The 26,344-nt window shown below is 39.2% G+C and overlaps 1 protein-coding gene across 4 annotated transcripts in view; it reads right to left on the bottom strand.

Annotated features, from left to right (window-relative positions):
• Positions 1–26,344, bottom strand: part of TASP1 (taspase 1) — a 244,006-nt gene that overhangs the window by 82,658 nt on the left and 135,004 nt on the right. For all 4 annotated transcript variants that reach the window (XM_084887646.1, XM_084887647.1, XM_084887644.1 and 1 more), the window contains one exon: positions 2,304–2,414. In XM_084887646.1, coding sequence (XP_084743772.1) covers positions 2,304–2,414 — 111 coding nt within the window. The remainder of the gene's footprint in view (positions 1–2,303; positions 2,415–26,344) is intronic.

Genomic DNA, 26,344 nt, shown 5'->3' with positions numbered 1-26,344 from the left:
TAGGTAGAGGGCAAGTCCCATCCCAGCAGAAGCCAACAGTGGGAAGAGGATGACTGTGAACCAGATAGTCCCTTCCACAATGACAAAGAAGCTCCCTGGAATCCAGTCACAACCAAGTGGAGATGGAAGAGGGGACAGACAAATATAAAGTGCCATCTAAAGAGAGACTAGGGGACTAGCAGAATAAGGGCCAGGAGTTGCCTAAATCTGAGCTAGAGAACATAAACAGAGTTAAAAACAGGCACCACCCTTCCTGCAATTCCCAGCATGTGCTCAAGAGAGGCTGTGTGGTGTCAGAAATCTATAAAAGGTGTTCCATCCACAGACCCATATATGGTCCATCTGCAACCTTGCAGGGGAGGACAGTTGGGAGGGACCAGGCCTGCAAGGGAGGGCAGTTGGGGGGGACCAGGCTGGCAAGGGAGGGCAGTTAAGGGCAATCGGGCCGGCAGGGGAGTGGTTAGGGGTGATTAGACTGGCAGGCAGAAGCGGTTAGGGGAAATCAGGCAGGCAGGCAGGTGAGCGGTTGGGAGCCAGCAGTCTTGGATTGTGAGAGGGATGTCCGACTGCCCGTTTAGGCCCAATCTTCTACCAGGATTGGGCCTAAACGGGCAGTCGGACATCCCTCAAGGGGCTCCAGATTGGAGAGGGTGAAGGCTTGGCTGAGAGACACCCCTTCCCCACCCCACCCCCATGCACAAATTTCTAGTAGTTAATAATTCTTCATCTCAAACTTCCCCTGGTTAACCTAATGTATGGTTTCTATATCCTAAATGGACCCAGAGGGCTACACTACCTCCTAATGTCAAAATGAAACCCTGTTAACATTTCCTCTTTCTCTCATGATGCCTCCCTCAAAATCAGCATTTCCTCTCCAATCCCTGGAGCATCCCCAGCCCCTAATATCTCTCTCCTATAGAGATAGTCTATTGAGCTCTACTCTATAACCCTCCCCACAAACACCATCCTATCTGTCAACCTCAGAAGACATAACCTATCACATCAAATGTGAATGTCTGCATTGAGATTTAAAGGCCTCTGAGACCTGGCCTTACCTGGCCAGTCCAGCCCCACCACACACTGGGAATACTTCCCTCCAGGTAAGAATCAGGCAGTTGTCTAGCCCTCACTTTGCCTAATCCTAATGTCATGTCTGTGTTCACATTCTCTTCTTCCCCTTCTTTCCCCACTAATCCCAGAGCCTTCTGGAGCCAGCCCTAAGGGCCCATCATCCATTAGTCCTTCTGGAGTGACATTCCTACTTGTCTGCGTTGCCTTCACTATACAGTTAACACCGTGGTGCATCCTTTTGACTTAATTCTCTAAGTAGACATACACCTCCCTTCCCATTAACCCAGTGGTCATGGCTAATTACCCTAATATATTTAATGCTTTATATTTCTTATAGTGCTTTACAAATCTTGGCAGAGTGATAAGTTCAATATTAAATGAAGGGAAAACTGGACTAAGTCAAACAGTTTTAACCCTTATATGGGTTGCCACATGGAGCCCAAGCAGGATTTCATCACAACCCTATACAACTGTATGTGGCAGCACTGGACCCATAAATACTGAATTTATGGATGGACCTGGAAGACTGCTATGCTAAGTGAAATAAGCCAATCTGAGAAAGACAAATATGACATGATCTCACTTATTTGTGGAATCTAATGAATAAAATGAATTGACCAGCAAAATAAGACCTAAAGCATGGAGGCCTGAAACAGAATGACATACCTCAATGTGGGGATGGGGGGATGAGAAGAGATAAACCAAAGAATTTCTATACTTAATATGCACAGCCCATGAACACAAGCAATGGGGCGGTGAAGACCTGGGGTGAAGGTGGGGGGCGGAGGGAGTAGGAGCTGGGCAGAAGAAAGTAAAGGCAGATGGGATGGGAATGGGAGAAATCTGCAATAATGTCAACAATTTATATATATTAAATAAATAAAAATGCTGACTTTTTAAATTCAAATTACATTTTAAAACTTTTAAAGAAAGTTGTACCTTGAACTTTATTTTAGTAGAATTTTATTCCATTGTATATCACTTGAATGCTAGCCAATATCTCACAGCTTGGGCATTAAATGTGACAAATTTCATGCTGTAGTAGCTACTGTGATGGAATTAATTTCACAACCAAAATTAATTGAGAGTCTAAGTCTATGCCAGGAGCTGGACCTAAGTATAGGGATAAAAATGTGGCACCTGACTCACAAGGCATATAACACAGTAAAGAAACCTATATTTTAGAAGGAACATTTTCTTGATGTTATACTTACTGATAAAGTTATACTTACTGATAAACTTGTTTTGCATAGTCTCCAGCAGAGCTTGGTGAGCATCCTCAGCCTGTAAAGCATGTGAACATTCTCTAGCCAGTATGGTGCGTACAAGATGCTCCCCACATCCTAAAAAAGTGAAGAAAACCAAAAAATGTTGAGGAAAAGCAGTAGTAAGCATCTGTCTTGTGTTACGAGAATTAAAACACCCTTATGCACTTCTTAAGAAGTAGTTGTGCTGGAGAATAATTCAGTGATGGATGAAATGATTTCTATGAATAATCTAGTAATTTTAGTAATGAGATTTGGCAGAAACTAGAGAAACTCATGACTGTCTAATCTCAAAAGGAAACAAACACACAAAAAAACAACAAAACTCTTTTTCATAGGAATAATTTACACAATACAAGAATTTAGATTCTCTACCTAGGAATCTCCTAGGGTCTGTTACATTTCCATGGTTGGGTAACTATAGAAAAAAGTGCTCTATAATTTATTTATCTGTTTACATTCCATTGACCCTGGTCTCCCATTTCCCTCTAGTTCCCCACACACCTGGGAGTCAGGGGGAATACGAATCAGCCAGGGCCAATCTGAATATCCCCCTCCCAACTTTTCACTGAAATGTTCACCACATATCAACAGCTGTAAAGTGGACTTAATAAAACAGCACCGTTCTCATCTTCTTTTGTGATTTATATAGCTTTCAAGGGTGAATACTCTCTGTAGTTCTAAAGAAAGAATATGTTTTAACCCCGAGTTGAATTTGACCCTTCAGACCCACTTAAAAAAGGGTAGGCATGGTGGTGAAAGGCACTGCCTAGAATCTGATTACAGTCTCTACTTGGTAAAAGTAGAAAGTGCCTACAAAAGTAGAGATGAAGGAAATTTAATTTATAAGCTGGCAAGTTCAATTAAAAGATTGCTAAACAAAGAGCCTGATTAGAAAAAAATGTAAAAAAGCTACTTTGACAGACATTGGAGAGGTAAGCCTTTTAAAAATATAGTAAACTAGAGGCCTGGTGCATGAAAATTCATGCACTGTAAGGGGGTGGGGGTGGTCCTTCAGCCCAGCTTGCCCCCTCTCACAGTCCAGGAGCCCTCAGGGGCGGGAGATGACCCAGCGATCAGGGGAAGGCAACTCCCTCATCACACCTCTGCTGATGCCACTGCCAGGAGCGCAAGCCTTGGCTGGCCCTGGTTATCTGAGCCTCGGGCAGCCCTGGGAAGCTGGGCAGCTGCCATCTGAGGCTTGCTTGCACCTCAGACTGGCCCTGGGTGGCTTGGGGGCTGAGGGGACTGGGGGACTCCGGAGGCAGGCACCCCAGTGGGGCTGAGGGGACTGAGCACCACCATCTTGTGGCTGTGGGTGCCATCATCCTTGAGGGCAGGGCAGTCAATTAGCTTATTCCCTCCTTATTGGCTGTGGGCACCACCATCTTTGCAATGGCATGAGTGTCAATTAATACAATATATTCCCTCTTTATTAGATAGGATGATATTTGAAATGCTTTTTATATATAAAATCAATTTCACTATTAAAATTACAGAGTTCTCTTATTCAAGTGAGAAGAGTAGATACAAAAGATCTTTATAAGATTTTCCTTAAAAACTTCTTTCCATTCACAATGATTCCTCTCCCCAATGGAACAAAAGTTCCCATCTCTTAAAAAAAAAAAAAAAATCCTGTCAAATGTGTTCCGTTAGTTCATTAGAAAATCAAGTCCTCCATTAATTCACATAACAGGGGAAGGATATCAAATGATCTAAGCATTTACTGAGACTAAAATATGACTCAATCCTGACATCAAATACAATCACAGCAAAAAATAAGCATCTCCAGGATCCACTCAGTTTCCCCAATGGACGAGGGACACAGTAACTTTGTTTCATGTCATTAATTTGCACATAAATATGTGCATGCACACACACTACACTGGTAAATGGAGAGGGCTGGTAATTATCAGTCCCAAAGAAATGTGGGCTGAGATTATTAAATGAAATAACCTCTTTTAATTAACGCCTTAAAATTCTTAAATTCATGAAACTTAACCAACACAAACATATGACACACAGGTCTCTGTTCAGCTAGTATGTATTATGGCAGACATTAGGTACTATCAACAAATCTCGCTAAAGATACAAGCTATAATTATTGAACCTTGCTGGTACCTTTCATTTCAGAAGTATTTTCATATAAAGACGTCTCCTTTCTCTCTCTCACCCTCTTCCCCCCTCCATACATACATGCACATATAAACACACCTGTGTATATTACATATACACATACAATATAGGCTCACTGCCAAAAGTACAAACTGTTAAAAAAAAAAAAAAGGTGTTTTTTTGTTTGTTTGTTTGTTTGTTTTAAATCTGATATTTTGCCTGAAAGAATTCCCATATACTTTGGGTAAAGTGGAAATGTAAATACTCTTTAAGATTTAAATATGTCTTTGTGAATATCTATACTTATGGGAAGACCTAGGTATGCAATTTAATATGTAACTTTGTAGGCATGATTATAGTGATCCCTGTTTGGTTAAATTTTTGCAGTATTATTTTTATAATCAGGAAAAAATGACAATAAAGCAAATAGAAACCATTTTTGACATTTACTATACTAAGCTCATGAAACTCCATAAATTTTAATTCCCTTTGTGTACATATCTGATGTTGAGCAGTGAAATGTTATACTTTAGAACAATAATAATTGTTAGGAAATTGGCATATTATAAGCTAAATGAGTGTTCAGAAGGTTATGTACACACACCTCGAGTCAAACAGCTAAACCACATGAAGTTAACATTACATCAAAAATACACAATATATGTCAGAGAGACTTTTCCCTCTGTTGTTCTACAGGAATAGCAAGCAGGGTTTCCATGTGATTGACTTTACCAAGGAACTTTAAAAATTATGACTACTATTCTGACATATATCACCTCCAACATAAGAGCCTTGACACCAAAAGCTTGCTCTCCTGCAGGTTCCAATCAAAGAAAAAATTGACTTCTGTGGTTTTACCCACAGAATTCCAAGGTTTCTTAAACATGATGCCATGTAGCTGAAGGGTAATTCAATGGAAAACAGTTTCACTCTTTATAAAAATATTAGAAATAAGCCTTTCATTACATCCTCCTTTTGTCCTAACTCATGCAAGTAAGAATGTATTTATATTCTCAGATCTCAGCAGGAAATATCCTATATAATAAAGAGGCAATATGCAAATTAACCCTCACAAGATGGCTGCCTATGACCAGGCTGGCAGGGAGGTTAGTGAGGGATGATCAAAGGACTGAACAAGCAGGCTGCATGGGGCAACCAGGCCAGCAGGGGGGTTAGTGAGGGATGACCAAACAACTGAACAGCAGGCTGCATGGGGCGACCAGACCAGCGGGGGAGAGGGGGCAGTTGGGGTTGACCAGGCTAGCAGTGGGGAGCAGTTGGGGGCCACCAGGCCGGCGGAGGGGGGGGGGGCCGTGAAGGGTACCATACCAGCAGGGGGGCTGTTGGGGCGACCAGGCTGGCACAAGGAGTCAGGGGGGGGGGGCAGTTGAGGGCAACAGGCAGGCAGAGGGGCCTGTTGGGGGTTATTAGGCCAGCCGGGAGGGGGGATGGGGGGAGGCCAGTAAGGGGCCACTAGGCCGGCGGGGGAGGTAGTTGGGGGCAACCAGGGGAGCAGGGGGGAGCTGTTAGGAGCGATCAGATGAGGGGTAATCAGGCTGGCAGACAAGGACAGTTAGGGGCAACCAGGCAGGCAGGCAGGTGAGCTATTAGGAGCCAGCGGTCCAGGATTGTGAGAGGGATGCCCAACTGCCGGTTTAGGCCTGATCTCCTGGAGGGTGCAGGCTGGGCTGAGAAGCCCCCACCCACCCCACCCCCAATGCATGAATTCCGTGCACTGGTCCTCTAGTGGATTATATATAGAATGAAGACCTAATACCTAACCTAGAAGAAAAGTGAAATAAATAAGTTATTTAGCATCAATAAAAATGACAACTGAATGGATTGAAACACATAGTGAATTCATAACTTATGTTTTAAAAAGCTTTTGTTACCCTGGCGAGGGGACTCGGTTGGTTGGAGCATCATCCCATTCACCAAAAGGTTATGGATTGGATTTTGGTTAGGGCACATACCCAGTTTGTGGGATCAATCCCCAGTCAAGAAGCATACAGGAGGCAACTAATTGATGTTTTTCTCTCTCCTTCTCCTTTCTTCTCTCTCTAGAATCAATGAAAAACATCCTCAGATGAGGGGGGGGGGGGAACCTTTGTTACTTTTAGAGGATAATAAGGAACCAACTTAATTTTCTGAAAATTGATAAATAAGTAAAAACCCAACATGAATTTCTCTGTAGTTCTTATAGGAACTATACAGCAGGGTAACCAAATAGTTTATGAAGAAAAATTTTCTCCACAGAATTATCTCAGCTAACAAAGAAGAAATTAACAGAATTAGAATATTGCCATTTGTAATATTTAATGCAACACTCATAACTGGCTGCTAATATCACAAAAAAAGATACAACCAGAGACTATATATCTCTTGACAAAATTACACGCTTACAGTGTTCCCCTTTTCCCCCACTGAAAATATTACTGAATCTGATGAAACCTCCAAATTCAATGATCACTTTGCAGAAATAAAGGGCCTGCACATTAACAGGCATTCTGAAAGAGAGAAGGGAAAGAATGGGAAGGAGGCACTAATATCTGAAGAAACGATGGACAAAATTTCCAGATTTTTAACCAACTTCTATAATAAAAATCTACTTTTCTCCAACAGATTTGTTGCCTGACTTCAATGTGATACTTCTATATTGACAATACTTTCTCTTAAGGCAAGATAGCAAAGAGCAAGGGAGTTCTCCCATAATGGGGTTTGGTCCCGTGCACGTCCCTTCCCCATATCTGAGGTCATGAGTTGGTAAGAGTGAACGTGAACTAATGTTACACATGTTATATTTCATCTGACCTTAATCACACACTTAGTATTTTTATTTCATCTCTAGTGACAAATGTATCCTTCAAATTAAAATAATTAAAAGTAGGTAATGCAATAGCCCAATAAAACCATGTTGTCAAATCATGTTTTAGTCCCAAAAGGTAAATAACAAACTAAAAAGTGATTGCAATGAGGGTAGAGAAACACGAAAATTTACCAACTCTTGGCTGACATTAAACATAGAGTTTCATTGCATTTCAAGATAAATGTTAATCTCTTTTATTTTTGTCTCGTTTTATGGTGGCAGCAGTGGTGCTGTGAGCCAAATGATTACAAAATGGAAATTAAAAGGCCCCTAATACTACGTTTTTCATGAAGTATCTACATATAGGGTTTTAAGGTAGTATTTAAATGTAGAGGATTTTGATATAATTCCTCCATGAACACACATGAGTTCAGTTCTTCACTGTGTCCCCATGGTAATCAAACCTGGAACCTATTATACACAAGAAAATGAGATTAGAATTTTTAAGTACAACTCCTAAACTCACAGACCTTTCCCTCCTTTGGGAGACTATTTCTTCTAAACCACAATAACCTCAGTTCTGATACAAAGAGCCCCCAAAGGGGCAGAGTGAGATTGCACTCACAGGAGAGACATAACCCCCACATTCCCAGAAGCCTGGGTACAACAAGAACACAGGATCAGCAGCAACAAAAGCTCACATTCAGCACCACTGGCACACCACACATCTCTAAGGATCACTGATGATTTTGAAGTATTTATGCCATCTTATAAATGCTGCCATTCACTCTCACTGCGGCTAGTGGGCATCTGAAAAATCTTTCAACACATCCCCTGTTAGAAGTCCACAGGGACAGATAAGTAATGAAGAAAGGCCTTTCCAAATTTAAAAGGAAACATTTGGTACTTCAGTTTCCAGTATTGCAACATCTCTTTTTTCAACAAAGGAATTTATGACACAGTACGTCACCTTTTCCCTGTCGGTGGACTTACTGCCAATTTTGGAGTTGGGTTACTTCTGGTTTTCAAGCCTGTCTTGTGAAATTAAAGAGAGGGCTGCCTGAAAAGTGATGGAACACACATGATTTCAGTTCTCACAGTGTCCCCATGGTTATCACACCTGGAACCTATTATATACAAGGAGAAAACTTAAGGAGCTTTATAAAGAGGTGGAATAAGTAGTGAAGATGTTTAATCTGGTCAAATCCAAAGATTATAGTCGCCAACACACATTTAGTGTTTCCCCAATATTCAGTTCTCTCTAACCCACAACCCTATGGATATTTATAGTAATCTATTATAAAGAACTCAGGCTTTTCCAATTTTTTTTATAAATAATATATAGACAAAAGAAAACCAATTTTACAATTATATCCTAGAGAGTTCCTCTCCTGCAAACTTAGAACAGTTACAACTAAACACAGAAAAATATCTCCTCTAGAGCATAGTGGTAGACATATGCTACATATAGAAAATACTTGATATTTATTAGTTATTATCATTATCAATTTTGTTGCGAAGATATAACTAAATCACAAGATTCAACTATCTGTACAAGAAGTAACTGCATAAATGGGAAGAGTTCCAGTTTTGTAAATGAGGGAATACTTTCATAGATTAAAATCTATTTCAAAAGAACTAAAACAAAAAAAGCTTCAACAAAAATGAGTAGTGAGAATCCTTTATCCAATCTGTCATATCAGAGGGTCTGTGGTTAAGAACACAGAGTGGTCCCCTCCCAAAGCTTGAGCCAGTCCTTTCTCTTGCCTTTTGTCAAAGTCACATCTCAAAGTAGAAATTGATCCAATATTCACTTTGAGTGGGAATACAGATGATGAAAAAGAATCTTGCTTTCTGTTCAATTTAGTTATCTAAATTATAAATTCTAACTAGGACACCAGAGACAAATGGTACCAGCATGGAAAAAAAATCAGAGGCAACCACCCACAGTAGAAGTGGTGTTGTTAGCTGTGATGGAGCCCTAAAATTCTATCACTACCATTGCATTTGTCTGGGATGCATACTACATATATGAGCATAAGACTTATCTACACTTGAGAACTTCATTAGGGCAGCAGCCATGAAAGAAGCAGCACTGTGTAATATCCACTTGATGCTCTCAAACCTCTACCTGGATTCCTGTTCCATTGGAGAGAGCAACCACAGATAAGGAAACCATCTCCAGTGGTCCTCAAATGAGTCACCTAAGATCTGTGTGCCTCAGTTTCCTCACTGGGGGAAAAAACCTACTTAGATTAAATGACTTTAAATTCCTCACTGGGAAAAATAAATAACCGCTAAAATGGCTTTAAATTCCTTACAGGACACAATCTGATAACTGAAAGTGCTTTTTAGAACTTCAATAACATTTTGGTTAAATTTTAATTAAGAGGCTTGCAATAGCTAGAACACTTATGAAAGATCCCTTTTAAAAAGTTATTAATTAATGAAATAATATATTTGTTTTATTCAACTGCAGAGAATTTTATTTTTTAAGATCATTGACTCACTGAGTCACCATTAATTGATCAACTACTATATATCTGGGGCTTTCACAAATATCATATCATTAAAATTACAATTAACATGTATGAAAGCAACATCATCCTGATTTGACAGATAAGAAAAGTGAACTAGAAGAGCTAAGATTCTAAGATCCAAGTCTTGTACTTCCAAGTAACAGGTTTGCTCCACGGTGGCCACCATTGCAGAATCAGGCTAATGTCATTATACAAATAAAGAAGAAACAGGCAAAGAAAACTCAAAAGCCTCTAAAACCTGAATCCAAAGATAAGATCAAAGAAATAATTGCCTGCAAATAAGTAGTACAATGAATTCTGATAGCAATATTTAGGACTGTAGGTAGCCCCCATATTTAACTATAACATCTTAGAAACAGTCACTAAGCAGGTCTCAAAGGAATGTTAAAATTGGAGATTTCATTTTGCATCAAGGCCACAGTATGCATTTTATAATTAAATAACAAACAAACAAACAAAAAACCAAGATGTCCTTGGCTGAGTGGTTCAGTTGGTTGGAGCATCATTCCATTTCCAAAAAGTTGCAGGTTCAATTCCTGGTCAGGCACACACCTGGGTTATGGGCTAGAACCCTGTTTGGGGTGTATACAGAGAGCAACCAGTTGATGTTCCTCTTCTCTCTCTCTCTCTCTCTCTCTCTCTCTCTCTCTCTCTCTCTCTGTCGGTGGACTTACTGCCTCCTCTCTCTCTCTCTCTCTCTCTCTCTCTCTCTCTCTCTCTCTCTCTGTGTGTGTGTGTGTGTGTGTGTGTGTGTGTCAAAAAACATATCCTTGGTGATGGTTTAAAAAAAGTCTGGTTATAAACATCAACAATAATGTAGATGTAATGTAATGTAAAATAGATATCTCAGTATACATAGTGATTATATAGGTAGAATAAAGCCCACAAGCAGAAAGGACATACGCAAACCAATTATGCTATACCAGAAATTTAACCTATAACTACTAAGTCAACCATATTAAACATTAATTAATAACTTTCTTAATGACAAAATTTAGAGGAGATTTATAGAGGTGATCCAAATGTCCAGAGCTCTTTAAAAACTGAAAAAGGAAATATGAGTTGATATTATTTCTCAATAAATTCCTCTACACAAAGGAGAGACAATATAAATCATCCAATTGGTTCTAAAGTTGTACCCAGAGTTTAAAAACAACACTCAGCATTTAGAGGTTTCATGAAGCATATGACAAAAAGCTTTAAATCTGCTCACTGCTTATTCCTTTCTCTATTCAACACAATGTCATGGGTGGTTCTGAGAGTGAAGAAAGACACAAGATTTCTGAAGATGGAGGGGAAAATGGTAATTATATTCAGTTGTCTATATCAGAGTAGAATTTAAGAAAAAACAATGAAAAAATAGTCCCAAGCTATCTTACTATGACTATTAGAACTATCCTATAAGCAGATAAAAGGAAAAAGCAGGTAAGCCACTTCAAATGAGACAGTGTAGCAAAATGCAAATCCTCCTATCTAATATAAGAGTAATATGCAAACTGACTGTCACTCCAAGACACAAGATGGCCACCCCCATGTGGTCAAAGATGGCTGCCCCCATGTGGACACAAGATGGCCACCACAAGATGGCCTGCAGGGGAGGGCAGTTGTGGGAAGTTAGGGGTGACCAGGCCAGCAGAGGAGGGCAGTTGGGGGTGACCAGGCCAGCAGAGAAGGACAGTTGGGATGGACCAGGCCTACAGGAAAGGGCAGCTGTGGGCAATCAGGCAAGCAGGAAGGGCAGTTAAGGGTGACCGGGCTGTCAAAGGAGGGCAGGTGGGGAGACCAGGTCAGCAGGAGGGCAGTTGTGGGGACCAGGACTGCAGGGGAGGGCAGTTGGGGGGACCAGGCCTGCAATGGAGGACAGTTGTGGAGACCTAGGCCTGCAGGAGAAGACAGTTGGGGGGAACCAGACCTGCAGGGGAAGGCAGTTATGGGCAATCAGGCCAGCAGGAAGGGCAGTTAGGAGCAACCAGCCTGGCAGGGGAGGGCAGTTAGGGGTGACCAGGCCAGCAAGGGAGGACAATTAGGGGCAATCAGACTGACTGGGGAGCAATTAGGTGTTGTTCAGGCTGGCAGGGTAGTTGTTAGAGGGTGATCTGGCTGGCAGGTAGAAATAGTTAGGGGCAATCAGGCAGGCATGCAGGTGAGCAGTTGGGAGCCAGCAGTCTTGGATTGTGAGAGGGATGTCCAACCGCCAGTGGAATCAGGCCTAAACAGGCAGTCGGACATCTCTCAAGGGATCCCAGATTGGAGAGGATGCTGGCTGGGTTGAGGAACCCTCCCCACCTTGCACAAACTTCATGCACCGGGCCTCTAGTAAGCAATATAAAATTTAGCATTTTTCAATTGACATTATATTAAGAAATAATGCTAGTAAAAAAGGAAATACAATCACTTATATTAAACCATTTATTTTAGCCAAGAAATTTATTTACAATTTTATTCAAAGTTGCCGAAGCCGGTTTGGCTCAGTGGTAGAGCATCAGTCTGTGGACTGAAAGGTCCCAGGTTTGATTCCGGTCAAGGGCATGTACACTGGTTGCAGGCACATCCCCAGTAGGGGGTGTGCAAGAGGCAGCTGGTCGATGTTTCTCTCTAATCGACGTTTCTAGCTCTCTACCTCTCTCCCTTCCTCTCTGTAAAAAATCAATAAAATATATTTTTTTTAAAAAGAAAAGAAAAATACTATCCAAAGTTACTAAGATCATGCTTCCTAAATCTCCTCAGTCAAGAGAAAGTAAGTTATATCTTTGCCTAAAATTAAATGGTTCAAGAAATTTACAGAAAATCCATGTGTAGATTCCACTGGACCCACAAACCCAAAATTAACAACCCACACAACTATTATTTTATTTAAAAACCTATAAGCATATGGTTATAAACCAGTAGGCTAAATTTTCATTTTGATTTCCAATAAAAATACTTACTGCGGGAACCATGAATTCTATGTGACAAAGGCAATAGTGATACTATCATTACCTAGAGGCTAACATGAAAGTTTTGGTGAAAATAATGAAATTAGATTATCATGGTGCTCACTTCGGCAGCACATATACTAGAATTACACATTAGAACCATACCATTATCGATTAAAAAGAAATTGGAGAAATGGCTGGTTCTGGGTCTGGCTAAAGAAGTATCCAAGAGGAGTCTGAGACATCTTGTTCTACCTAAAAACGAAGATACTATCGAAGATAGCCATGTCAAAAACCACAGAAGCCAATTTTAAGGGGCTTTCATTGACAAAAGATGAAACCATATTCCCAGCCAAAAGAACAATGGTTCCAAACTCTTTAATGTGTCTTTCAAGCCACCAAAACTGACCCCTTGGATTTCCACTCCTAGTTTAGGATAGAGAAATTTGCAAAAGTCCATCACACCCACCCTAACAGCAGCAGCAAGCCAGATAAGCTACAACATTGATTTTTTTTTTCAAAAGTCAGGGAGGTGGTGATGCAAAGATATCTCAATAAACTAAATTCCCAAAAGGGACAGGCTTTTCCCATGAGAGAAGAGGCCAATGGCACTTTTATTCTCCAGAATCAGTGAGAAAAAAAGAGAAATGTTACAGATGAGGCTAAGGAGACACTAGTTGAACTCTAACAAACTTTAAATGACCACATATGGGCCAGCATAATGAATTCTAATCCAGAGAAGCACCATTAACTGAGAAAATCTGATTCCACACATTGACTCTTTCCCTGCAGGTCTTCACCGAGAGCTCCAAAGACCTGGAATTAACACAACCCACATCCTCAGTCACACAGGTCTTCCCTAAGTGCAAAGCAGCAGCATGTTGGAGGTTGGGATGTGGCCAAAAGAGAGCCTCCCCCACCAACCTGGGTGCACAGAGCTGTCACCCAGTGCAAGGCAGCAGTCACCAGACAAGGGTAGACAGGTGGAGCTAAGAGAAATTCCTCAGAAGCACATTGGGTCTTTCCAAAGTGCACTGCAGCAGTCCTTCAAAACATGAGTGCAGAGCATCAAGATGGAGGAAGATCTTAGAGGTGGAGATTGATGCTGTTGGTGGCTAAAATCCACATAGCAAACTTCACAGTAAGCTGGCAGCCAGATTGTAAAGGGAAGAAAGCAGGGAGAGGGGGAGAAAAGGGAGAAGTTAAAGGGGAGGAGGAGATTCATTGCCAGTGGATTTGCAGTATAAAATAACAAAGGGCATTCTTTAGGTTAAAGGGACATAATACCAGAAGAAGCCTGGCAGTAGGAGTAAGAGTACTAGAAAGAAGAACTGGCTATGTAATTTTTTTTTTTAAATTATAAAAGCCATTAAGTGTGTGTACTTGTGTGTGTGTGTGTGTGTGTGTGAGATAATTAACTCATTAAAGCAACAATAACAATAATAATGTATTGTGGGATTTACTAGTATAATATACTATGGACTTTAAAATATATGCCAAGAGCTCAAAGGGTGGGAAAGAAATAATGGATTTACACTGTCAAAAAGATCTTATATTGTTTATAAAGTGACATATTATAACTTTAAAATAAACTATGTTAAATTAATGGTGCACACTGTAATCTCTAGAGCCACCACAAAAAAACATAATACATAGAACAATGACAAAATATTATTAATAGAGGAGAAAGATAAAATACTAAAAAAACAACAAAACAAAACAAAAACTCAACCCAAAGAAAAACAGGGAAAAAACAGAGAAACAAAGAAAGAACAATAGAAAACAAAAAGCATGATGGCAGATTTAATACAATTATATGTCACTAATTATATTAAATGAAAATAAACTAAACACTCCATTTTTAAAGGATCAGATTATCAATGTGGATTTTTTAAAAACCCCAGTTTGTTTATAAGGCTTACCTTGCCTTTATAAATATAAAGGCAAGGTAAGCCAAAAGTCAAATGAGTGGAGAATTTGACTGGCACTAAGCATAAGAAAGCTGATGTAATTATATTAATGTTAAACAAAGTAAATGTCAAAACAAAGAGATTATCTAGAGATAAAAGAAGATCTTTTATAATGATAAAAGTATCAATCTTTCAAGAAGATATAACCATCCTAAATGTGGATATATCTAGTAGCATCTAAAAATAGAGCTGTATTTAGAATACTTCCAAGTGTTAAGAGTTTCTACATTCGGAGGGTAGAGGGGAGAATAATAACGAATGGAATGAGCTGAAACACATCAAATATATACAAATTCATAAATTGGCAATTTCTCATGAACAAATAAATAAATGTAGACTTAAAATGAATAAATAAGTAAATCCTAATTGAGTATATTAGGAAATTACCCAAGTATCATCTTATTTTGAAAATTGAGGTATAAATTAAAAGGCCTGAGTATCTTTCCTGCCTTTCCTGTATAAATTGTACCTCTGGATAGCCAAATAGATAAGAAAAAAAGTTTTTTTTTAGAAGAATTATAACTAATAAATTCAGGAGAAATGATAGAATTCTGAGATATAGACACACAGCAGAGTATTATACAAAAGTTAAAGCAAGTACACTAGAGTTAGAGAGCAACTCTATTGACAAATACTATGAAAACATAGTATTTAGTGAAAGAAGCAAATCACAGAGAACTATATACCATATGATACCAGACTCCTATAGCTCAATAAAAATCATAAAAAAAACAGTATGTTATTTAGGATGCATACATATGTGATTAAACATTTTTTAAGCAAGAAAATTATACACAAAATGTAAGACAATGGTTATCTCTGGAGGAGAGGCAGGAGTTTGGGAAAGAGTAGGAGTATATTATTACTAATGTTCATGTTAAGCTGATAAGTTTGAGGGATTTAATTTTAATTTTATTTTCATAACTTACATATATAATACATTCTTTTATATGAATACAATAATTCAATTTTAAAATACTTAGTTCTTAACAAGAAAAAAGACATAACCAGTCAATATCTATCAAAATCCTTAAAAATGTCCATTCCTTTTGAGTCATCAAACATATTTCCAGAAATTTAAGCTAATAGACAAATATACAAAAGCTATGTATAAGAAAATCACTGTTATTAGAACAGCAAATATAAACAAATAAATAAATAATAAAACAAAAATCAATAAACAACCTAATGGTCATTCTAAGAAACTAAAATAACCACTGAATAGAATTTTATGCAGCTATTTTAAAGTAATAAAATTACTATTTAAATCATGAACTTAGGAGTTAGAGTAACGGAACCCAAGTTTGGCTGCCTGCTGCCACAAAAACCAAACTCAGAAGACAAATGCTGGTGAATAAGGAAAGTGGTTTATTCAAGTGCCAGTCACCTGAGAATATGAAGAATTCTTCACAAAACCCATCTCCACCTCTCAATGCAGGTAGAATTTTTATAATGACAGAGAAGAAAAGCAGAACAAAGAAATCAAGGGAGGGGGCTCAAAAGTTCTCTACATGCATGCCAGCACAGTCCATTCCAATAATAAAGACCTCAAAACCAGTCAAGTGATGGTCTGGTGTACATCATCCTGGTTTTATGTCATCTTGCTTCTATGGCTGAAGGTCACCAAAGCTCCCAGAACTGGGATGACTGAGTCTTTATCTTCTGAAGTTAGTTCCTAGAATTCTTATACAAACATGCTGTTTAGCTACAAGCTACATATTAGGGTTAGCATTTACAATATACAATGTCAAAAGGATGATGGGATGGGTTACAATCCCCCTATTACATTAGTAAATTCCTGAACTTTATGAGTTAAACCAGGGGTACTTAAGTAGGACAATCCATGACTAAAAGTCCCATGGGATTTTACTAGTATTAGTATACATTCATGCAGGTAAATGTGCCTGGCTCTGAGAAGAGAATTCATCGTTTTCAGATTCTCAAAGGGCTAATAGTTACTCCAAAAATGTGTTACTGTAGTAGTTACTATAGGCCTCCAGTGAATAAAACTTCCCAGTACTCTTGCCCTTATTCAATCTCCTCTTACAGTATATCTAGATTAGACCTTTGATTCACTTTAACACACATAATGCCAATCTCAGGCCTAAGCCCTAAGGAGGATGACAGCTTTAGCTTTTGTACTTTGAAAGACCTGAGCTACCTGGTGAGAAGTCCAACTACCTTGCTGGCAAGGCCACATTAGACAAGGAAAAGCTCTGATATTACGTGGAAAGAAAGCAAGGCCAAAGCATGCCAGCTGAGCCCAACATTATGACTGTCCCCAACAAGGCACCAGCCATGTGATAAAGCCATCATGGACATCTAGTTAAGCCACCATCCGACTTAGCCACATGAGAATCCCTAAGCATAAGAGGCTACAACAACAAAACTGTCCACTTGAGACCCAGTTAACATACGTAATTCTAAAAGATAAGAAAGTAGTTGTTCTTCTAAGCCATAAAGTTGGGGGTGATTTGTAAAACAGCAATAGATAACCAGTTACAGACTGCTGGTTTAGATTGAGTAACTTCACCTAATTAAGCACTTAATATGTTGCAATATAATGACTGAAACAAAAATCAGAAGCTATTTATCAAAGGATATAGCATCACTCCTCGCTCCTCTACCATGAGTGTATGTGTGTGCACAGACACCCCTAATAATGCCATTTATATAAGTTTCATTGAGCATAAACTACTTTAGTCACTTTGATTTCATATGCCGTTTTGTTACACATAAATGAAATATACATCAAGCATCTAATTTTTCCCTTATATTAAAAGAGAAGAGGAGTGAAACCCTTAAAAGACCCTTCATTTGAAATACTACAGCGTTTACTTATGTAAATCACCTTCTTTCCCTCTAGATTTAAAAAAAAAAAAAAAGTATACACACTTGTCAGAATGGCTATCATCAACAAATCAACAATGACAAGTGCTGGTGAGGATGTGGAGAAAAAGGAACCCTCCTGCACTGCTGGTGGGAATGCAGACTGGTGCAGCCACTGTGGAGAACAGTATGGAGTTTCCTCAAAAAACTCAAAATGGAACTTCCATTTGACCCAGTAATCCCACTCCTAGGATTATATCCCAAGAAACTAGAAACACCAATCAGAAAGGATATATGCATCCCTATGTTCATAGCAGCCCAATTTACCATAGCTAAGATTTGGAAATAGCCTAAGTACCCATCAGCAGATGAGTGGATTAAAAAACTGTGGTACATCTACAGGATGGAATACTATGCTGCCGTAAAAAAGAATAAATACTTACAATTTGCAACAGCATGGATGAAACTGGAGAACATTATGCTAAGCGAAATAAGCCAGTCAGAGAAAGACAAATATCACATGATCTTACTCATTTGTAGACTATAATGAAAAACATAAACTGATGAACAAAAACAGCTCCAGAGACAGAGAAGCATGGATCAGACCATCAAACCTCAGAGGGAAGGCAGGGGAGGATGGCGGTAAGGGGGGAAGAGATCAATCAAAGGACTTTTATGCATGCTGCATGCATATAAGCCTAACCAATGGACACAGATATGGAGGGGGGGTGTGAGGGCATGAGTGAGAGATGGGGGGGAGGGGGGCAATTGGGGGATAAGGACACATATGTAATACTTTAAACAATAAAATAAAAAAAAGTACATGAGGTTAAAGAAACTCATGTTTAAAAGGTATTTTATAATACTAATAAAATAGTATTGTTTTATGTCATATTAGGGCAATCACAATGCTTACTGAATAGAAATACTTTCTCTTTATTAATTTCCATAATGATCTTGCAAATGATACTTGAGAGGAAAATATATTCAAACAGAACCAGGAATCCTGCCCTAGAACCAAGAAGCAAAGCAGAACATAAACAATATGAAAAAGGCCAGATCCCATTTCATCTATTCAATTTGAGTGAAATGAAGATATAAACAAACTATGTGGTGGTGGTTTTTTGATTTTTTTTTTTTTTTTTTTTGGGGGGGGGGGAGAGTTAATCTAGTGCATTTGATTTTTCAAAAAAAAAACATCCATTTCCACAGCCAGCTCTGTTAGCCAAAAATAATGGCAAGAAGCATGGCTTTGGTAAAGACAGATTTAAATGACAACTAAACATTTTTTAACTCTCTAAATCCCTAACCTATAATGTTTCTAGTAGAAAAATGGGTAATTACATTTCAATTTGATCCGTCTTTTTCACATTTCTCCACTATCCTTGAGTGAAGATTTTTTAAATTCTTTAGGCATTCAGACAATGTTTGACCTTTCTAGATTGTAGATTTCTTTTTCTTTTAAATATGTTTTTATGGATTTTAGGGAGGAAGAGAGGATAGACAGAAACATCATTTGGCTGCCTCCTGCACGCCTTTCACTGAGGATCGAGTTCGCAACCTGGACATGTGCCCTGACTGGGAATCGAACCAGCGACCTCTTGGTTCATGGGTCAACGCTCAACCATTGAGCAACACTAGCTGGGCTAAACCTCAGATTTCTTGTTTGAAAAAGAGTCACTCTGTAAAAAAGTATCTAGCACAGTCTTTGACCACAGCAAATGCTCAGCAAATGATAGCTGTATCAGACTTATGATCACAAAATGATGGCAAATGTCAAGTTTAGTAAGATACTGGTCATTACCTGCATAATATCTATTTCCTTCTCATAGCCAATAGAATTCCGAGTCTGTTCTGCTTTCTACTCTCCACACCCACAGTTATGTATCTGACCCACAGGCATGGCATATGCCCATGATTAATTCATGGCTAATTTCCCTTTTCGGTGATTAGCTCAGGTATGGCATGTGACCCAACATTAGTCAATCAATAAAATATGAGAAGTCTGCTGGAAGCTTCTGAGGAAAGTGTTCCTCATACCTAGAAAAGAGCTACAAAGGTATTTTTTAAAAATTTCTCTAAATGTTTATGTGATGAGAGATTTTTTTAGTGTTTTTTTCTTTGTTCGCTTGTTTGTTTTTTTAATCTGTGCAGAAGTCATTCTGCCACCAGCCTGAGGAAGAGTTCACCAACAATGACAACAGAGCATAAAAAGAACATGGAGACCTAGATCCTTATGTCATCAAAGGAGCCCCTGAACCAGCCAATCCTGGAGTCCACCAACCTCTGAACTTACTCATATGAAATCATATCATTACTCATTGTTGAAGTCAGTTTGAGTTGTGATTTCTGTAACTGCAGCCCGAAGCATTCTAATTACTTCAGTAATAGAAATGTGTGAAAACTGTAATGGATTTCATTAAAACTAAACTAAAATTAAACTGTGGTCGGCAGAGCAAGGACCGTGGGCCAGGTACAGAAGGGTCACAAGGGTGAAAAGCCCCAGGTGCCCAGCAATGGGCAGAACTGGGAAAATGAAGGCCTCATCACCCCAGGATAACCTTTCCTCCTCTAGCATTTGCTGGTCTTGTGACTTGGACCCTCTTTGGAGGGGAACAAACAAGAGCTGGAGAATAGCCCTTAAGCATTAACCCCCAGGGAAATGAGATTCTGACCCACATCAAATACATCTAAGCCTCAGTTGTATACTAAGCTCCAGGACCATAAAAGCAGCAAAACCTAACAATGCTGCCACAGGCTGACATCAGGATCAGCTGCATTGACTAATGACCCCCTGCCCTAGTGCCAGCCAATCAACAGAGATCACAACCCTGAAAGGCCACACCTGGAAAGCTGATAAATATTCTATTTAGACCCTCCCCTGAGGCCTCTCCTAAAATCCCCACCCTTAAAAGCCCTCCTTCTTGGGAGCCCACTTGCGCCTTTCCCCTCCCTATTCTATTCCCCCCCCAAACTCAGGTGTATTACTTTCACCTTTCTCCTAAGCTCCAAGGGCATTTCTTTGGTCTCTGTAACTTGTTTTTTTGAGCCCATGTGATTTTCTATAGTTTGAGTCTTGGCTCTGAATTCTTTCTTAGCCAAAACTCAAGAATCGAGGTTACTGACTCCATGTGTGTCTAACATCTGATGCTGTTCTCACTGCAACAAAACCACCCTATCTTCCATAGAACAGAGCCTCTGGCACAAATATCAAAAGTTCTTAAACAAGCAGGAGCACTAGCTCTGGTTTACCAATGCAGAACAAGTAACTAACCAGAATCTGTTTGATAGCGCATCAAAATATGCAAAGAGTTACAATTACAATTCTGATGTGAAAAGCTACGAAGAAGAAAGTGCTACTAAGATGTAAAATGAAATCAAAGAAAATAAGACAAATCACACAAATGAAGGAGTATAAGACAAGTATTTTAAAAACAGTTCCATTAAGAAAATTATTTATATAATAAAAGCCTAAGCTACCATTACGGCGGAACAACCAGTCTCTATAATGTTCACTGAATACCAGGGGACAGACGCTCAATGAAGGAGCTTCCCCCTGGTGGTCAGTGCGCTCCCACAGCAGGAGCGCCCCTCAGCCAGAAGCAGGGCTCATGGCTGGTGAGCGCAGCAATGGTAGTGGGAGCCTCTCCCACCTCCGCAGCAGCTCTAAGGAGCAGTGGGCTGAGCGCTAAGGAGCAGCGAGCAGGTGGGTGGTAAGGAGCAAGGGGTCCCGGACTTTGAGAGGATGCAAGCCAGGGTAAGAGACCGCCCCTCCACTCCCAATGCACAAATTTCATGAACTGGGCCTCTAGTATTTCTATATTCCACTAAATTTACTTTAGCATGACCAAGTTTAACAGGAATAGCAGAGGTATATCTAAATTTTAAAGATAAGAAAGAATTCAGATGAAACAAATGCTCAGTAAATTTTAAATCCTTATTATTGTCTGACATGAATTTTATTAGCTATTTTAGCTACAGGCAGTCCTCAGGTTATGTCGGACTCAACATACATCATTTTGTGGTTACGTTGCCATCTCCCATTTATTTACAAAAAAAAAAAAAAAAAAAGTTCCATCATTTTGACATATGTACATATGTGCTTTATGTTTTTTATTATTTATTTACCACAAGAAAAGGTCGGGAACTGTTATCTTTCTTTTAAATTTTTTTACTGTTTTACTCCATTACGTACTGCTGTGTATGTGCTCCATGTGAGTGACGTAGGTGCTTATGTGGGTGGGTTCTGCCTTATGGTGAAAATCACGTTATGTCGCATAGGAACGGATCTCTGACGTAACCCTGAGGGCCCACTGTATAGGGGCCACATAGTCTTTTATAGTTCTGAGAAGAAACAATCACATTTTTATAGTGATATTCAATCAGGAGCTAATTATTTTATTGGCAATATTAGTAAACAATGACTAATATTAATTATAACACATATAATTTACCAAGAAATTATGAAAAATCGGGAAAACATTCTCATTCAGAGCTAGACTATGGAGAAAGAGATGGAGGAAACAGAACTCCACAGCATTACAAAACATACAACACTCGGTCCCAACTAACAGGAGAATGCAATGGTACAATGTTACATTGATAACATCAATGATAATTAGCATATCCTGAGACAGGTGGACATACTCTTTCAACCTACTCCCTCCATTATGATTCAAAACCAAGTCTGAGTCCCAAGCCCATGACCTACCCCAGAATACACCTGTTCTCCCATCCAATGTGGGTATGTATAGACCTAAAATACCACTGTGGAATTTTAATGAAGTCTCTGATTCTTTGATGTCTAACTCAGATTTTATTTTTAATGGCTACCCATGCTTTCTTTCTATGAGCCAGTGCTTGTGAATTTTTTTTTTTTTGCATCAAAGCCAAAAGACAAATAACAAATAAATTTTCATATGAACACAACATTCTAAAAATAAAAATGTAAGGTATCCTTTGGTGATAACGTGTTACACGGTAGGCTAGATTGTGCTGTGATTCACTGATGAGAACCATGACATGTATTCAATAACAAGTTAATAAAAATGCAAACTGAATTTCTACATCTTACATTTATAGGCCTCCACTTTTTCTCCACAAATTCACCAATAAATCTTTTTGCCCACATTTACCAGCCACTATGGACAGAGCTGGTTAAAATAAAAATATTTGATTCAATATAATGTCTTTCTAACCCCTTTATGAACACCTTTTAGAGTTAATAGTTTGTTTTACCCACTTCTGTTTGCAACAAGAAGGCTAATGTGTATGATGGCTAAGTGTATCCTGAAAAGTGTGGAAACATAAATATATTTTCTGCTAGCACAATAATCCAGTGGTCCCTACCCATGTGGTCACTTATTAACATACCTGTTAATGCTCTCAGCAATATCTAGGGTCAAGGATATACGCCAGATCTCCTCAGCTTTAGATTCACCAAAACACAATGTCAGAAAAGACTGGTAAGTTGTATGGACTGAGTGCTATAAGTAAGGCACGGCTGAGGACAGACCACTTTGTCCCTGGAAATGCCCTGCTACTTAAAGTGTGATCTACAGAACAGCAGCACTGGAACCTCTGGGAGCTTTGAAAAATGCAGAACCCCAGGCCCCTCCCAGATTCACTGGCTCAGGATTCTGACATACTAAAGTACAGAGAAAAGTATCAATACATGTTTTTTTTTTATTTTTTTTAAAATATATATTTTATTGATTTTGTACAGAAAGGAAGGGAGAGAGAGAGCTAGAAACATCGATGAGAGAGAGTCATCGATCAGCTGCATCTTGCACACCCCCTACTGGGGATATGCCCGCAGCCAAGGTACATGCCCTTGACCGGAATCGAACCTGGGACCCTTCAGTCCCCAAGCCGACGCTCTATCCACTGAGCCAAACCGGTTTCGGCGTACATGTTTTTTTTGTTTTGTTTTTTTAAATAGCCTGAGAACCTGTTTCTGAGGATATTCCACTAAGATTATTATCCCAAATAACTTTCAAAAATAGGAAGCCAAAACCAAAGTTTGAGTACAAAGAAAGATGCCCCTTATACAGGAAATGTCCAGGGGAATTGTGATAGGAACTGAAGATCCACACTTCAAGCACTGAGAGCTAAAGCCCCAAATCTCCTGGGCATCAGTTTTTTTCATAACAGCTTGCCAACATCATATACTAGTATGCTGAGTGCCCTCAGAAAGTGACGAGTTATACCATGTACAACTTTCATAGTAACAAATTATCAATTTACAAATCTCCAAGTCAACATATTGTGTCTCACAGTCATTTAAGCTGGCAAGACTTTAAAGTACACACAAATCTGAAGTAATGCATTGGAAATATTTGATTTATGTTAAACAGTGCTCTGGAATTTAAACATTCATATGCTCAACTGAACCCTAGCCCTGGCCAATGGGCTCTGATCAGCTTCCGTACACTCTTTCAGCATATACTGCTCCACTAAATCTTACATTTAAATATTTTAAGACTTTTCTAGGTGTGTGTTTTTAATCTTATTTTAAGTAAATATCCTGAGCTGAAAAGAACCACCACAACAAAATAATACCCAGAAGAGCCCTGTGCTATAAAAGGCACTGCTTGTGTTCAGTGAACTCTGCCTCTAACAAGAACCTTCCAAAGAAGGAACTAAGATGGCAAAGCCATGAAGGCCTTCAGTCCGGTAAGGAACACGAAGCAGCGTGTCAGAAAGAAATTGTTTTTCTGCTCCTTTTGATGGGTTCTGCTTTCAAGTCAGGAAATTAGAAACAGGTGTGCCACAGGGCACTCACATCCTCGCTCCACACAGAAAAACACGCGTTTTCAATTTTCCAACATGAAAGGGACTCCTGTTGAATGAGAGAAGAAATGAAAATCCAGCTCTGTTTCTGTGAACCATATGAAGGGAGCTTAGAAAGTCTTTGACAAGTTGCTCAACTTAACTCCCTCTCCAACTGACAGCAGGTAGTGCTCGACAATAGAGAGGAGAGGCATTCTTTCAAGTGAGAACAATCAAAGGGAGAATTACATTAAGGATCATAGCGTTGGCATTTTAACCCATCACTTGACCTTATGCTTCTGTTTCTACCATCTCTTCACCTTGTGTTTTTAAGTTAGAAGTCTGTTCTTTCACCAAACAACAAAAAAGCAATGCAATGCAAAATAAGTATCCGGAAAAAAAAAAAAAAAAATTCTGAGAAAGTACAAACATCAAAAGAACATCTTGGGGTTCATTTGATGCACTATAATCCAGGTCTGCAATCTCTTTCAGAGAAAGACCTACTTTCCCCCATGAAACCTGGAGCTCTTCTGAGGTGCTGGAGGCATTTCAGTGGGTCTGTGAGCTTGGTGGCTGGGACTGCATTTAAAGGCCACCAGTTTGGGTGGGACTTTGGGGACAGGGTGTGCGGAAAGAAGGAAGATGTACTGATGGCTGCAGCAACTCAAGCCGTCAGGTGCACTGAGGTACCCGCAGATGACCCCTAGGTACATGGATGCAGCAGAGCCTCCCTCAGGGCTATACCTACGTTAATAAAAAGAAAATCTCTGAGATACATGATAACCAAAACTGTCACACTGAACTGACTTCCTAGGAATTGACCTAGCATAATTCAGAATTCTACTTTATTTTGGACCATCAATGATTTTAATTATGTAAAAAGTAGGGAAATAATGTATTAATATCATTATATATTATAGATATGAAATGACCTAATTACAGTAAGCTACAGTTTCTGAATAGAAATCCTGCCCGGATAATCATTTCAGTTCTTGGAAAAGTGCTGACACTTTATATGCTCTGTTATCTGTAAATAAATAATATTTCATCCCCACCCTTACTAACTAAACAGTTCAAAGAGTGAAGTGCTATTAAGAGGATGTTTACAAATGTCACAGTTTTATCTATGCTCTATATCTAGAAATCATGATTCACAAAAAGATTTCTCTTTATTCCCAACCCTACATATTATATCCCAAATTATTTCAGCTTAAGTGGCTGCTCCTTACCCTGAGCCCCCTAAGAATCTTATTGAGTGTGACAAGATTATGAAAGTTTATTTCATAAGGACAGAGAGCTTCTGAGAAGCCACCGTGTCAGCCATGTGAGAAACAGCACTCCTAATAAGGCAGATAAAGGAATCAGAATGAGCTGAAGAGTCGGGATTCCAATAGAACTAACTGCAATGCATTTACCATCTTGGCCAGTTTTTGCCTCTCATTGTTTGAATCATTGCTCATCATTCCAGAGCATCCTCGAGGATGACTTATTTATCTGTCTTCATCTATCTTCGAAAGAATGAGCATAAAGAGTCCCCATTTTATACAAAAGAAAAGTTAAATAATTCATTGAGACGACCACATAACATCCCAAATTAAGTACCAGGTATTCTCTGTTCTTATCAGAACACACCACTTTCAACCCTTCCCTTAATAATTATTTCACTCCAACTGTTATAAACTCAATGTCTGCCCCCCGCCCCAACTCCAAATACATTCCTATGTTAAAGCCCTAAACCCATGTGATGGTATTTTGAGGAAGGTAAGATGAAGTCATGAGGGTGGGGACCCCATGATGAAATTAATGTTCTTATAGAAAGAGAGACCATGCTGCTAAGTGAGAACACAGCAAAAAAGGTGTGTGGGAGGTTTTTTTGTTGTTGTTTTGTGTATGTGTGTGTGTGTTTTTTTGGTTTTTTTTTTTTTTTTTTTTTTTTTACCAGATACTTATTCTGTAACACCCTTAATAGGTTCCTACCATAGAAGAGAGCCCTAACCAGACATCAAATCTGTGGACACCATAATTTTGGACTGCCCGGCCTCTGGAGCTGAGAACGTCTGTT

This window comes from Pipistrellus hanaki (genome assembly GCF_964339955.1).
Source record: "Pipistrellus hanaki genome assembly, chromosome: 6".
NCBI classification, from domain to species: domain Eukaryota; kingdom Metazoa; phylum Chordata; class Mammalia; order Chiroptera; family Vespertilionidae; genus Pipistrellus; species Pipistrellus hanaki.
The sequence above is the reverse complement of the archived record's forward strand: the minus strand, read 5'-3'. Positions and strand labels throughout refer to the sequence as shown.